The sequence below is a fragment of the Corvus cornix genome, chromosome 8, assembly GCF_000738735.6.
Source record: "Corvus cornix cornix isolate S_Up_H32 chromosome 8, ASM73873v5, whole genome shotgun sequence".
In the NCBI taxonomy this organism is placed as follows: Eukaryota; Metazoa; Chordata; class Aves; order Passeriformes; family Corvidae; genus Corvus; species Corvus cornix.
Window position 1 is genome coordinate 24,270,483 of NC_046338.1, and position 15,945 is coordinate 24,286,427.

Sequence of the window (15,945 nt, forward strand, 5' to 3'; positions counted from 1 at the left end):
AGGCTCTGGGAATTCTCCCAGGGAGGGGGAACTCGATGGTGCTTTGCAGGTGATACCTGGCAGGGGTACTTTGCATATCCCCTGTAAAGCACAGGAGGTAGGGGAAGATGCCTTGCTACTGAGCCAACAGCTGTGGTGAAATCCCTCTCCTTAGATGAAGTTGCTTCGTTAAAGCCTAACAGTAATATTAACAGGCCCTCCATCCCCCAGTTCCCCACCTCCAAGCTACAACCACCCCTCCTTGGGCAGGCACTCTGTATTCTCTTTGATTGTATCTTTGAAAGTGAAGCGAGAGAATTTTACACCAATCAGTAACAAAGGCATGTATGACTAGAGTCACTCAAGCTCCACCTTAACACAAAGAAATAGTATAAAAGTAAGTTGAGAATGGGGGGAAAGCTAGGGAAGACTCCATCATAACTGCTGGAATGAGTTGAGGGGCTGGACCTGTGTTCTCCCCCATCGGGATGCCTATGGGGTAAGAATCATACTCCATGCACACTGAATGCTTTATTGGGAATTAGAAGAGGGGCAAAGGAGTTCTGACAGCCACAGATGCTGAGTATAAATACCAACGCTGCCGTGGCTGGGTCACAGTCCCGTCCCCCCAGACCGAGCACTTGCTCAGCTATGTGACATTTCAGTGTCCCACAAGAAGGGCATGCTGGACAACGACTTTGTACTGAAGCATCATTTATTAATCACCTGTATCAAGCACACATCTGCTCAGCAACGGTGCATGACGGGATACAACAGTTGACATCTGAAGGGAGGCACGTGGTTACAGGATCCGGCACAGTAGGAGGAAGTGTACTGAACCCTCTGGAAAGAACCCGGGTGCAACACGGTGCTCAGGCTATGTTGTTTTGAGGCTGAAGACCAGTAAGAATAAAATTAGGAATACAGCTAAGATTGGAGCTGACTTGTGCTTTGGCCAGTGATTGAAACACCAGTGACCCTACGACTAGGGTAGAACTGTGTAGGTCAGTGCTACACTGAGGGTTGTTGGGAGGGAGCAGCACAGACCAGGAAACCCAGTGAGCATCTGAGTGGCAAGCCTCAACACTTCTGCACCTCAAGCAGGCAGTCATCTGGAGATGAGGAAAGCCAGGCCCATCCCAGACACACCACAACAGACGCCTTGGATGGAATCACCACACACACTTCAGATATAATCTACAGTTAAGGAACTCATAGGTTTTAGCAGGGCTAAAACTTACGCCGAGACACCAGGTCACTGAGACACCAGAGTGAGCTTCATCTTGACAGAAAAAGTCTTTGAAGGAAGAGGGTAAGGAACAGCAATGCAATGCTTCTAAACCTTCCTGTACCCCACAGCCTGCAGAAGGGTGGATCCAGTGACAGGACAGAGATCAACATCTTCAACTCTTGCCAGGAGGAATATAAAGAAAAGCAGCTTTGGGGTTTTTACTCAGCTCAGTGCTCAAACCTGGTCAGTGAACATCTGGAGAAAAATATCTGGTAGCAGGAGTTTGCATCTTGAGGATTTATTTAGCCCCTGTTAAAGAAGCTGAACAAAACCCCAGCCAAACTCTGGTGGAAGACCTGCCGTGCTGCAGGAACAGGCTGTAGTTCCTCTCTGAAGATCAATCCTGGCACAGCTCTATCTTTAGCTGAAAATCCAAAGTATAATTCTGACTGAAAAAGTCAGGTTTGAAAGATGACAGAGCAGCTCACAGTCCTAGACAAATGCATGTGAGAACTCAAAACACATTTAAGTTCCATACCTGCATCCCAGCATCTCCCCGTCCCAGTACTGCTGTGGGTGATAGACCTCATACCCTGCACCCAGGGGAGCTCCCTGTGGCCCCACCTGGGCTGGCACTCAGCAGGGCAGGAGCTCTGGGGTCTGCCCCTGCCAGCTCAGTGCTGCTGACATGGTGGCATTCAACATGTGCACGTCTGGACCAAAGTGCTTTGACCCCTGGCTCAACCTGCAGGGACAGCAGTAACACACAGCTGAGGAGGTCAGCCAAGACCCAACCATACTTTAAACACTGCTCTCCACATAGGAAAAACCCTCACCCAGTTAATCATTCAATTCCTCCCAGACACTAAAAGGTGCTTCACTAAAAGGACAGTTAAATTAAAAGCAATGAATCACACACCCCATCTATGCAAAGGCTGCTTGACAGCTATGTACACCAAAGTAGCATCATTCCCAGAAAAATCTGATCAGCAAATCACACCTTAAAACTCATTGTGGGATTTTATTTTTTTTTCCCCTGGCAAGCCCACCATCTCAAAGGCAACAGAAGAATTCAGAGATTGGTCCTTTCTGGGGGAGTTTGGGAAGGGCCACAGTAGACAGGACTATACACCAGCACAGAGAGGAACTCAGACTCATGAAATGCTACAGACATTGGATCTCCTGACACACCACGCACAGGGCAAAAAATCAAGAGGAACTTTTTAAGTGCAGGATTCCAGCAAGTCCAGCATCAGCAAGATGCAAACAGTAAACTGGTAATTACAAGGTAATTCAGGTATTATTCCAGGGAAGGTCAGGGATGGTTCAGGCAGCTGTTTGCAAGTATTTCAGCTGAAGAAAAGAATTCAGGAGGGCTTTCCTCCTCACTAAAACTGGTAGCAAGACCACAAGCCAGAATGCGCTGGTGACTCTAAACAGGGCTGTTTCACACTGTGCCCATCAGGAGCAGAGTGCCCACCCTGGCAGGAGAGGCTCCACTGGGTGCACAGGTTTGGAAATCCCAGGAAATAGCCTCTGCCTACGCCATGCCAGCAGCTGACTGAAGCCACGGGAGCAGAGCGTGCTCTGGAGGGGAAGTGATGCTGCTCACCACAGTGTCTTCCCCAAAGGCATGTGGCTGTTGTCCCTGACACTGTGAAAGACCTTCTCCTGGCCAGTCAAGTCTGATGACTGATTAAGCCCTTTCCATACAGGATCTCAGATTGCCTCAAGCCCTTTTTGTAACCTATGAAGGACCAAAAGTGTCAGTGCTCCTAATCTACAAGTCTTAATGGGTTAATGCAAAACCAAAACGTGCAACACAGAAAAGCCAAGCGTGGGACCTACAACGGACAAATATTTGTTCTTATAAGACTCCCAGGGGGAGTCCTGCTGTGACACAAAGAATACTGTGTGCTGTAGCACTCCTTTCCAAAAATATCACCAAGAGACACTTATATATCACTGATGATTTGGCATCAGAGCTAGGGAGCATCAGTGCCAGCACAGGGTGCGTGCTAGAAAGATGAATCCACACGGCAGGGTTTTCACATCTACTCAGGCTACAAAGTGCTTACAGGTTGTGTTGGGACTGAGGCTGGCACTGCTCTGACCAGGTCTCCACCATCAGTCCTGGCCCACCCCAGGCATACAAGCAAGCTCAGCTCCCCACAGGCAGCATCATCCACACCTCACTGCCCCAGCCCAGCATCAGACGCACGGCTCTGCTCAGGTCACGGCAACAGGGCAACCCCATAGGCTCAGCAGATCCAATCTCACTGCCTCCCTCTGCTCTACATGAGAAGCCTCAGAAGTCCTCCTGCTCTGGTTTAGAGAGGATGGTGTTTCTGCTTCTTTATTTATAACAGGTATCAACAAAAAGCAGGCAAGCCTTCCTCCTCCTCTTCCTTCTTCCCCCCTCTGGAGAGGAGTACTTGCATTATCGGAAAGCTTGACAAAGAAATCCTCTCCCTGGAGCTAAGCCCAGCGCTAAGGCCAAGACTTTGGTCTCACTTCAAATCACTGAAAAGCCCTTGCCAAGATCTCTCAGCCTCTTGGGCTGCCACTGTCACCACTCCTGCCCCCCCGAGGGGGCAGAGCCACACCCCTGTAAATGAGCAAGCACAACACACACACAAGCACACGCTGAAAGCCATCCCGGCCTCCTCGGCACATCACAAAGCAGCAGTAAAGTTTCAAAGCCCATTCAAGTCCTTTGCATCTCTCCTTCACAGGTGACTCGGAAGCAGGGCTAGGAAGCTCTTTTGCACATTCAACTGTAAAACATGTGAGGAAGAGGAGCAAGACAACTCTTCTGATTGTTGCTACTGCCTACAGCAAGTTTTGGTACAGATATCCTCTCTTATAGGCACTCAGTGGGTAAAACGTAGCCACAACAAACTTGCCATCAAAAATCTTTCCAGTCAGCATTTTTTGGGCAGCTTTGGAATCACCAGCATTTGCATATTCAACAAAGACCTGAAAGAGAGAGAGGAGAAATAGGACTTCCAGTGCACTATGCCACTTGGCCCTTCCCACCCCTGCAATGGGGGCAACCGTTCCTAAAATAATTTTCCCCCTCCATCCTTGGTTGAGCAGAGAGCTCTGGAGCTATAAAGGAAAGAGCTGAATCTGTAAATTGGGATTTCATCTCCTGCTCCTCCATTTGGTAAGGTGGGAGAAAGTATGCTGGTGGTCTATATCCTCAGCAGTTCCTTTCCTACCCATTGGCTTCTCCCCTTCATTCCTTCCATCCATACTAAAGCTGTTTGGGCACCTCCCAGGTTAGGTAACCTTATATAACCAGGAAGGAACCTGTGCTGTCCTTCAAAATAGCCATCTATTTTTAGCACTGCCATCAGCTAGGAGATTTCCAGGCACTGAGCAGCAGTCCTGTAGCACATGGAGTGTATGTGGGAACACAGAGCCTCTTCCTTCCATTCACTTACTTGGCCTTTACCAGGATTCTCCTTTGGAATAAGCAAGGAAACCACCGGTCCATATTTCTGACACTCCTCCCTTATGTCTTCTAGGATATCTGGGAAAGGAAAGAGCTGGTTGTCCTTCACTTTGCAAACCAAGGTGAGCCAAGAAACAAGTGAAGGCGAGATGAACACATCAAGAACACCCAGACAACAAATATTCCTTTCCTCTCAATTTAAAATAAACAAGCACGAGGTGACACAGCAGAAGCTGACACTGCTTAATGGCCTCGTAATGAGATGGAAGTGTCTGAACTGAGGCTCAGGAACAGAGACCTGCAGGCAGTGAAGCTCCAGCAGCAGGTTCCAGTAGCTAAAACACTGGGGATTTACAAGTGCCTGCTATAGCACTTGGAGGAAGGGAACTAAAGTAGCTGTCACAAACCCTTCTTTGTGTGAGCAGAACTCGGCCTTTAAACTCATGTCCCCAGAGCTCTCTCGCCTGTGCTGCTCACGTGGATTTGACAGCAAGCAAAAATGCAAATCCCACCAACATGCCTGCCATCTACCACACTTTAAGAACTCCAGTGAGATATTTTAGTTTTCTGCTGAGATCCTGGAATAGTTCATTAGCAAATTTTTAAGGATCGGTGCTACTGGGCTTCAGAGTCTTGTACATATCCAAAAGCTCAGGGCCACAAACACATTATGAATTCAGTGGGCATCTAACCAAAGAAGAAAATAAACTTTTTTTTTTTTCTTTTTAAATCTGGGATCCTTCGAGAATTCCCTACAAGCTCTGCTTTCTCTCTCAATCTCAATCTATTGTCTGTTGGTGCAGTTGACCCAAATTGTTACCAAATCTCAGCTGAGCAGCTCTTTGTTTGCTGTTCTTGTGCCTATTAATTGCTCACCTGCTTGGTCTCACATCCCCAGAGCCAAACAAAACAGAGTCTGTAAAGCAACATTGCTATATGGGAATTGCACCAACCTTCATATTCTTCTTCACACTGCAGAGAAGCATCACTTAGAACATTTAGCAGCCTCAGCACAGGTGTGGGGAGCATCACCAAATCTTCAATATGGGGAGCTGTTTGACACCCACAGAATTAAAGAAACGAAGTCAATGTCAAAGGAGCAAGCAAACAGCAAGTTGACTCAATATGCATTATTATACTCAAGCACCTGCTGCTCTTTGCAGTACAGTTTTGCTTCTCTCCACTGTTAACTGCATTTAGTCTGAATTCTCCATTTCCATCTTATCTTTACCTGTGCACTGACTCTTCCAAAGGGTTCAGTGCACTGCAATTATTCTGAGGCCAGCATCTGAAATTGCTTTTTAAATTAAGGCTAGAATTGTGTCTACTTAGCCCAGTCTCAGAAACTGATGTGAGCTCAAGAACTATGCTAGTTGAACAAACTACCCCATATATATGGAGATGTGAGAAGATGAAAGAAATACTCTGCAACTTGCCTTTCCTGTCCCTGCTCCCAGACAAGCTGAAAACAGGCTGGCCATCTTCTCTAATTCCAATTCTTCAGCTGTACTAAGGCAAAGGCCTCAGATCTCCTTAGAATATCTCTTAGTTCTTCCCTGAACACCATATAAACCCTCCTCCCCCCAAAATCCAACTGCAATCTACTGTTTTGAAGACCACCACACTTAAGCTACTTAAACAATGCAGTGCTGTAGAATCAGGCATACCCACACGGTGGGTGAGCAGTGATCCTGTGAAGGACTTCACAGGAGCAGAAATAAAACCCTTTGGGTGCTGGACACAGGGCACTTGGCTCCAGAAAATAAGCAGCTCCAGGATGGCCCAGAACAGGGTAGCATAGATGCTACTGTGGGAGAGGGAAACAGTCAAGGAGGAAAGGCTAATGACAAACTATGAGAGTCACATCCTGAGGATAACCAGTCCTCTCAAAACTCAAAGCCACAGGGACAGTGCCACTTCTCCAGGAAAAAGGCTTGATTTCATGTTCCTGTACACTAGTTACAGGCCATTAATGAATTTAAGAACTAGGCACCCAACTTGCAGTACTTGGAGAGTGTTAATGTGCTTATTTGTTTTGGCAGCTACAGCAGCTGAACACAATAGCAGGACCTCACAGCTCTGCCACTTGACAGAGGGGAGAGAAAAGGGAAATGGCTTCATTTCTCCAGTCTGAGCCTTCTGACCATGTGTGCAAAGTGAACTATTGTTTCCTAGGAAATACTTTTCCAAGCTAAGCACATAATGCTTGTGAGGGAGCTGACATCTCCACCAGGCACAGTCAGAAGAAGTGGATCTCACTGCAAGAAGAGATGCAAGGCAAGCACAGATGCTGTAAATCTCCTCCTGTCAAGGAAGAGCCCTTATGAAAAGCTCAGAGTATGAAAGGCCTTATCAGTACAGATGATGCCCCAACAGCTCTCAGGGGCAGCCCTTTGAAGAAAGGTGCTGCCTTCAGACAACCAGCCATGTTCCAGCTCCGAGCAAACCTCTAAGACTATTCTTCCACAGGAGTATTTGCAACCAAGACACATCAGATGAATGAAGACTGAAGGAACATTTAAATGTCATCATGGTGTTTATATGCTGCCCCTTTTATTCACAGAATCATAGAATCGTTTAGGTTGGAAAAGACCTTTTAAATCATGAACTCCAAGCGCACCACTAACAATGTCCCCAGGAGCCACATCCACACATCTTTTAATGGGCATAGTGACTCCACCACTTCCCTGGGCAGCCTGTTCCAATGTTTGACAACCCTTTTGCTGAAGAAATTTTTCCTTATAACTGATCTAAACCTCCTCTGGTGCAACCTGAGGCTGTTTCCTCTTGTCCTGTCACTTGCTACCTGGGAGAAAAGACACTAAAGTAAACCTGTCCTTCATTTCATATGTCTTTTTTTCAGAGAGGGAGACAAACCAACCTCTAGAACTCAGAGACACCTGGTCTTCTTGTACCCAAGTGACAAATATATTTCTTGCAATACCCCTCTGCCCTAGGAGGTACCTTCTGCCCAGCTCCTATGCTCCTCTTCAAATGCCAGGTGACACCAACCACACTGACAACACGGGAAAGAACTTGATGAACTGGAAAGTCAAGACTTGGCTGTATATGACAAGGAAAGCCATTCTCAGCTGTCTTTGCTCTAAACAGAAAAGCCGTGTCCAAGTGAAAGGCAATGACAGATCATTTTCTGACTTGCTGGGAAAGGAGCAGTAAATGCTTCTTTGTGCAGACAAGCGTATGTGCAAGTTTGGCAAAGAAAAGAAGCAGCAAAGAGAACTAAGAAAAATGGAAGCTGTTATATAAGCTCCTAGCACTAACCACAGAAGCACCTTCCTCAGTACAATTAGAGGTCTGTGTGTTTAAAACCAGGCCAGAAAGCACTGCCAATATACAATTCCGTCTGCTCTAAAGCAGTACTGGCTGCAAGGTTCAGCCATGGAAGGCAGCTTTGATTATAACAGTCCCAGTTTCTCACACATAAGTGAAGTTTGAAAACAGGAATGAGTTTGTTACCTTTGCCTAACATACAGAAATATCAGTATCTACAAGAAGCAATACTTAATACCCTTCTCTGCAAGGTACACCAAGGAGCTTAAGAAAAGCAGGGCTAAGATTCAAGGCAGAATACTAGCCCAGCCGAAGCATTAACTTATTCTGCAGAAAAGCTGGATGCACAGCTCATCACTGGTGTTCTTGAAAGCAGACAAGCTCTGGAGAATGCTTCCATTTTGGATTTGGAACAGAAAACAGGGAGGGACACAAGGCTAAACAGGGAAGTCTCAGCCCACCTTTTCCTGACTGCTTGCAATCCACACAGGGAGGTCTTGAGGAAACATCACTATTTTATTAAATCAAGGGACAGCACCAGATGAAAGTGACACTGACATCTGTCCATGACCTGCCACACAGGTCACTGCAGACCAATCACTGCAGAAACAGGCTCACACCACACAAACACACTGCACTTATCTGACCTGTGCAGAGGCAGCAGCAGATGCCACCACCAGCCACTGCCCAAGGTGCTCATATTCCTGGTGATTTCTGAACTGGGAAACACTTGGCATAAGAAAACCCATCCACTCACCATATATAGCACTGCACTCTTCAAAAGCACCTCAACAGTCAGAATGTTAGGTAAATATCCTGGTTATTTCTGTGCCCTCAGATGAATGCTGCTGCCAATACACTCTTGGGGACAAAATTTCATCAGAGTCCAGCTAAGAAAAAGCAACAGCCTGTGGGGCTGGATGGCCAGGCAGCACTGAGAGCACAGGCATCACTCTGACCTCCCTCCTGTGGTGCCATGGAGAGTCGGCAAGTGCCACAGAGGAGCAGCAATGAGAACAGACCCAGAAACAACAGTTAATTGCCCTCTGTGCTGCTTCCAGCACATGCTGAGAGAGCCCTGAGCAGGGGCCACAGGCACAGCTTACCAAAGGGAATGCTGAAGAACGGGCTGCATAAAGCCTTCTCAGCAGAGGCTCGTTTTCCTTGGTCACAATGAAGCATGCTGCAAGAGAAGACACCTTTATGTTCATGCATGTGACATTCCTGCACTGACAAACTCCACTCAGGCTGGAAGCCAGCATGGAGGAACACCCTGTCTTTGGGGTGGTTATGGTACAAGGAGAAGAGCAGAAAGCATATCTTGCAATTTGCAGCTGTAGCACACCAGGATCCCCTGAAAGCATTTTGGGTAGATGGTAGAGCAGGCTCTCCTTCTCAATGTCTCTCAGCACCAAGTAATGGGAATTGCTCACCTACAAGTCTACAAGAACACAGCATGCTCCAGCTCCTCAGGCTATTCATCCCACATCTCAGGCACACATGCAGTCTCATGAGAGTGATCACACTCCAAGGTGCTCCCACATCTTTTCACACATGGGATTCAAAGCAGCTAATAACCCAGAGCCTGCCTGAGAATATCCCTACCTTGGCTTTACCAGAGGCTCCCAATACTATTTCTGCCAAGTTGTGTCCTCATTCCCTCTGTAGCCTCAGAGCACAGTCACAGGACAGTGAAAACAATCCCCTTGGCAGACTCCTCAGAAGAGTTGCCCTTCAATCTTGACAGCAGTGGAGAGCAGCACTTTCTGCCCCCTCCCTAATTTTTATGATAACAATCCCCAAAAGCAGCAAAGTCTCCAGTTTTCTCCAAATACAATCTCTTGGCTGAAAGTGCAAAGCACTGAAACAGCAAATGATCAACGTCATGACTGATATTCTCTATGTGCTTACTCCAAATTGTGCCAAAATCAGAGGAACTGAGACATCTCTGCTAATGCTTGCACTTGTTACCAGCACAGTGGGAGATTTGGAAAAAAAAAAAAAAAAGAAAAAGAAAGTGTGAGGTGTGGGCTCTAAGTTGCTGAGAGCAAGGCCTGACTTTACAGAGCACATCTTTAAGCAATAGTTATCAAATATGCTATGGTACCTTTTGATAAGGTCTCTGAGGTGATAAGCTGGAATGGCTGAATTAACCACCCCCTCACTGGCAAATATGCGATCAACAATGGCAGAACTGTTTGTCTGGAAAGAAAAAGAAACAGCCATTAGGGAGGTAAAAAACCAGACTGTGCAAAGCTTGCAATACCCCACCATTTTCCAGACTGGATGCAGAAGGCTGTGGTGCTCTGGGGTTTTGTGAGAGATCCCCAATGCCAAGCCTCACATGTCAAACTAGCAGGCTCACATTAAATGAAATATTTCCCATTTGCCTGTGCAAAAGCTGGAAATTTCCACATGCAGGAAAATTTTCTGTTACTGTGGAGATTGTGATGCTGAAAGGACACTCTTTCTGGGAAGGGAAACACAAAAAGTTATTTCACATGGAACAGAGGACAGTCAGGCTCACAATACAGAGCTTTCCTCTTTTTTTCTCAGGATACACACTTACAAGAAGATCTCCAAATTACAGATAACATTAAACTAAACCCAGCAAATAATTTCTCTGTCATTGTGCTGCTGGACTAGCTGACAGACATCATCCACTGATTTTCTTCCTGTGCCACACCTACAGCCAGCACAGCTTGCCTACCAAATCCAGGCAAGACACAGGCTCTAAACAGAGACTCCTGGAACACTCCTATTTCAGTAACCTGAACACAGGCGGCATTCAGACATGCCAGTCCCACAGGGCAGGTGGGTCTTTAAGACTCTGGAACCTTAATTCTCAAGGCAATAGGATTAGATAAACATCCTGGAAACACTACCTAGTTGCCAGGTGCTACCTCACAAATCCAGATTACGAACAAGAAGCAGGAGGATTGATTTGGTGCAAGCAAGAACTGTCTCACCTTCCATTCCTGAGATTGGACTGTATGTTTCAGTTTCATTCCTGAGAACATTTCCAGTAAAACGATTCCCAGACTCCACAGATCCACAGCAGAGGTACATTCCGTCTCACTCTGGAGCCCTGCCTGCGCCAGGCAGTTCTGCAGTTCTGCCTCTGGAGCCCGATACCCGTCTGTTTGAATATATTTCACATCCTACAGGAGACCAAACACACAGAAAAAGTTGATTGTCCACACTCAGGTCCTCCACTCTACCCTTAAATCAGTTCTGACGTCCTTCCAAATGGGTCCCCAAAATACTATTGCTAAATTGACAGAAAGCATTGTACAGCCAGTTGTGCGAGGCAGGCAGTTCAACTCCCTATACTGCTGTGCTGAGGAACAAACAGGACTGTCTGGAAGAAAAACATCTCCCAGCAAAACAGCACTAACATCTGACCTCTGAAAGACAGCACTGCTGGGAGGAAGGGGCTGGATGTCCCTGTGGACTGGCCCTTTAACCTCTCCTACATGCAGAAGATACTAGAAATTTTGGGATAAAGGTTGAACACCCACAATATGCTCCCACGTCGGTTGCCTGAGAGCACAAACAGCTCTGTCTGAGCACTGAGGATCAGGAGCTGCTGCCATTATTTAAGTGCTGATGTTCTCTGGAACAAAATGTTAAAAGAATGAAGCAGGCAGCTAAAATGCTCAGACAAGGAAATCATCAAAGGCACTTCCCATGCACCTCTTCCATCTCCCCTTGAAGCCTCAAGTGCTGCAGCAATCAATACCTGCCCAGCTGCTGTGGTTGGCACAGTGAGAGAACATGCCCACATGCTGCCTGGTCCTAAGAAAATAGGGAATTACAGAATCACACAAGTACTGTCTGGAGGGGCTGCTCTGAAGGCTCCAGTCCAGCCTGCTGCTCCCAGGCAGTACCTGGTCAGTCAGCTGTGGCTTTGTCCAGCCAAGTCTTCTAAGTGTCCACAGACAAATTGCACGCTATGTCTTTTTAACACGTGCAGGCTCATTTTAGACACACTGATGCAACTCAAGGAATGACAGAAGAATATGCAAGCCTACTTCCTCCTGGGTAAGGCACAAGATTAGGAATTCTTACCACAAGAATATATCCAGACCAAGATTACGTGGTTCTCTCACTGAAAATAAAGTTTACAGAAGACATCTTCCGGCAACAGCGCTCAAAAGTGGTTTATGAACTTAAAAATGATACACAAACTGCTCATCCGTGTCCCTCCTCCTATCAGCAGGGAGCAGAACCTCCAGCATGGCAATAGCAGTAACTTGGCAGCCCCCCAAACAACATTTAGAGATAGAGAAAACACTGTGGTGAATGGCACCAGCAAAAAGAGCAAGATGGAATTTCACTCCTACCACCTAAAGCATTTTCAGAGCTGTAAGTGGCTGAGACCTTGCTCTGTGTATAACCATTCCCTGTTAAACAGTAATGGCAGGAAAAATTGTGTAAGGATAAGCTTGGCAGGGCTGCCATAAATAAAAGTAGCATGGTCTTTGACTCAGACAAGGAAATGATGGATGTAGGCTGCAGCCCAAGGCAGGGGTGGGGATGGGACACCTGTACCTGGTGCATATTCAAAGCAAGGTCAGAAGGTTCACCCACATAACCAGTGTGTTTCTGAGAAAGGGCAAAGGAAACTCAGCCCAAAGAAAGCAGATTGGAAGAAACCATGGAAACAAATAAAACCCAATCAACTATTATGAGGCAACTCACACAGCAAGCAGCAAAACACAGACCTGAATTAAATAAAAATATCTGCATTAGACACAGGACACTAGGAGTGTGTATTTTGCTGATAGACAGCAACAGATTACCACCAGAAACTCAGCCAAGAATGTGGGAGAACTGAAGACAACATGGAGGAGTTAAGAAGTCCAAACATGAAAAACAACTCCTGTACCCAAGAATTCAGAGATAGGTCACCCACACAACCCTCTGATATTCACAATCAGTGGGCTGTACTGTCAATACCAGGTAAACCAGTAAAAAAGTATATAAATTTAAAACTGCTAAGCAAGTAAAGTGCGTGGAATAGGGACAAACCACGACAATGTAGGAAGACACAGAAAAAATTACCATTCATCACCCAGTGATTAAAGGCAAGTGTGCTACAAGGTTACCTGATGGAAAAGCTTTATTGAGACTCCTCACAGGCCACTACTGAGAGAGGGAGGGATGAATGGAAGCTCTATCAAGCCAACAGCACAACCTCCTGAGGCTCTCTGCTTCCATCAGAAGCCATGGAAGAGAATAAAATGGGCAAGGACCAACGAACAACTCAGTATCACCGAAACAAAAGTGACAGCAAGAAGATGCAGCAAGAGCCCAGCAACGGGAAAAGCAGAGCAGAACAGGCAGAGACTGTCTGTGTCAGTAAAGAACAGACGCTGCCCACCCAGGACCAGACTATGGGCTTTTGATACACGTGGGAAGGAAACATCCAGACTTCCTGAGGAAGGAAGGCTGCTGAAGATAGGGTGAAAGTAAAGACAAGCACAAGGACACCGCCAGAGATAACACACTTGACTGGGGAGGCTGATGGCAAAGCTTGCATTACTACTACACATGATAAGGGACGATAAAAGGGAATTCTACATTTCTGGGTGCTCCTACTCATCTGACCACATAAAAACTAGCAAACTTCCCAGGAAGCTGAGACACCACTTTCCTCAGTGCATCATTAACATTGGAATTTATAGCAGAAAGGCTAAGACATCAACAGAAACCAGAGACATGCAAGGAGAATGGGAACATGAGCTCTGTTTCTGGGGCCAGACAACATTTTTAGCTTTTCCCAGTAAACCTTCAGCACTAGCTCAGCTCCTACTCTGATTAGGTCACATCAAAAACATCAAAGAGCCACACAACTCAACACAGAGCCATCTGCCTCAAGAGCAGCGCATTCCAAACCTGATTCCCCTCTTTGAAGCTAAGTCCAAAGTCAATGAGCTTAAAGCACTCCTCCTCTGCGCTCCACAGGATGTTTCGTGGCTTGAGGTCCGCGTGCACGTAGCCTTTGTGGTGCAGGAAAGCCAGGGCTTCCAGAACATCTCGGGCGCAGTGCTGGATCATCCACATGGAGCAGCCCTGGTTGCTGGAGTGCAGCAGCAGCTCGGACACGCTGATGTCCAGCAGCTCCAGCAGCAGGCAGCGGGACGGGCCATTGGCAGAGTAGTGGTTGGTGAACACGCCATACAGTGTCACTACGAGACACGGGGACAGGCATCGGTAACGAGCACACAGCCAGCACCTTCCACCGCCCCAGACCACAAAAGCTGCGGAAAGCAGCTCAGATGTTTTGTAGCGGATGATGTTCAGAGAGACAGAGAACCAGAGAGGAAGAAGCAAGGGAAAACCAGCCATGCCACCCCTGTGGGCTTCAGAGGACAGGCTGGTCTCACAACAGCCCCCAGGCTCTGCTAAAGTGACAGGGCCAAGTGCTCCTGCTCAGAAGGACAATCTCTGGGACATGGATAAGCACATCCCAGTGGGCAAACTGGACACAGTGCCGCTCTTTAGAGACATGTCAATCTCATCCTGTGACAAACTTTGCAGAGCGGGAACCCGACTGCTGTCTGGGTGCCCAGGCACACTATGGCATTAAAAAGCATTTCACACCGACAAAAAATATCAGTAGCGAGTGAACTTTGGCACTTCCAGCAACCGCCTCTGACACACAGGCTTCCTCCCTTCCCAAGCTCATTCCCACCCATGAAGGCAACCCAAGAGGTGCAGCCCAGAAGGAACACACTGTCCCACTGCTATCCCAGTCCTTGCTGGGGTTCTGGCACCCTGCCCAAAGGAGGACTCAAGGGTGCCCGGCCTGCAGTGACTCACTCTCCCCATCTCTCCTGCCCACCCTGGGGATGTCGCCTGCAGATCCCCCACCCAGGGAAGCGGTGGGGCACTCAGGAGCCTGCCGCAAGGGGATACCAGGGAGCACCCACTGCAGGGAGGCTGCTTTGGGGTGTCCAGGGTAGGGCCCTCAAACCTGCCCACCCAGGGGTGCCAATCCGAGGGGCACGTTGGCCTGGGGATGGGTTTGGGAGCGAGGCTGCCTGTATTCCCAAAGGAGTTGGGAGTTCCCCTCCCTGGCTGGGAGGGTGGTTTGGAGACACCAGTTTGGCCAGGGGGAGACTACTCTGGGGGGAGCTCTAGGGTGCCTACGAGGGTCCCCGAGAAGGGGTGTTTAGGGGTCGGGGGAAGCACGGGGTGCCCGGGCTGCAGGGTGGGGTGCAGGGTGGGGTGCGGGGGTGCAGTTACCGATGTTGCGGTGCCCGCGGAGCTGCTCGAGCGCGGCGCGCTCCTTGCGGAACCCGTACTCGGCGCAGTCGGCGGCGGGCGGGCGGGCGCCGGGGCGGCGGGCGGGGCCGGGCCGCGGCCCCGGGGGCGGCACGAACTCCTTGACGGCGCCGGGGGGGGCCCGGGGGTCCCCGCAGCAGCGCACCCGGTACACCGAGGCCGAGGAGCCGCTGCCCAGCGGCGCCTGCACCTCCCACAGCCGGCCCAGCGCCTCCAGCAGCGGCGGCGCCGCGCCCCACGCGCACCCCGACATGGCGCCGTCCCCCCTCACATCGCCGTACCGCCGCTGCCCCGCCGCTGCCCCGCGGTGCGCCCCGGCCCCGGCCGCCGCCGCGCTCCGGCCGCCATGACACCGGAAACGGGGCGGTGCCGCCGGCGGCTCCGCCCGCGGAGGGGCGAGGCGGAGCGGGGCCCGGCCCCTCGGCCTGGGAGCGAGCGGGGCCCCTCGGTACCCCGGGGTCCGGCGCCCTCTGCCCGGTACAGGCGGGCTCCAGCACCTTCAGCACTCCCGGGGGTCGCACGCCCTCAGCCCAGACACCAGCCAGGGCTCCCGTCCCCTCAGTGCCAAGCGCAGCAGGGCAGCCACGTCCCCCACCCCAACGTGGACAGCACCAAACGCCCCCTCCGCCTCCTGGTTCCCCACCAGGATGGTGCAAGGGTGGTGCAGGGTGTCCTCTCCCATCAAGGCACT

At 49.1% G+C, this 15,945-nt stretch overlaps 1 protein-coding gene across 1 annotated transcript; it reads right to left on the reverse strand.

Moving 5' to 3' along the window:
* Positions 1-676: 676 nt before the first annotated feature.
* Positions 677-15,541, reverse strand: UHMK1 (U2AF homology motif kinase 1). Its single transcript, XM_039555894.1, has 8 exons — positions 15,216-15,541; positions 13,863-14,155; positions 10,931-11,122; positions 10,069-10,163; positions 9,068-9,144; positions 5,624-5,722; positions 4,660-4,748; positions 677-4,189 (listed from the first exon to the last, which is right to left on the reverse strand). The coding sequence occupies exons 1-8, from the start codon at positions 15,505-15,507 to the stop codon at positions 4,043-4,045; spliced, it is 1,284 nt and encodes a 427-aa protein (XP_039411828.1). The 5' UTR covers positions 15,508-15,541; the 3' UTR covers positions 677-4,042.
* Between the last annotated feature and the right edge of the window lie 404 nt (positions 15,542-15,945).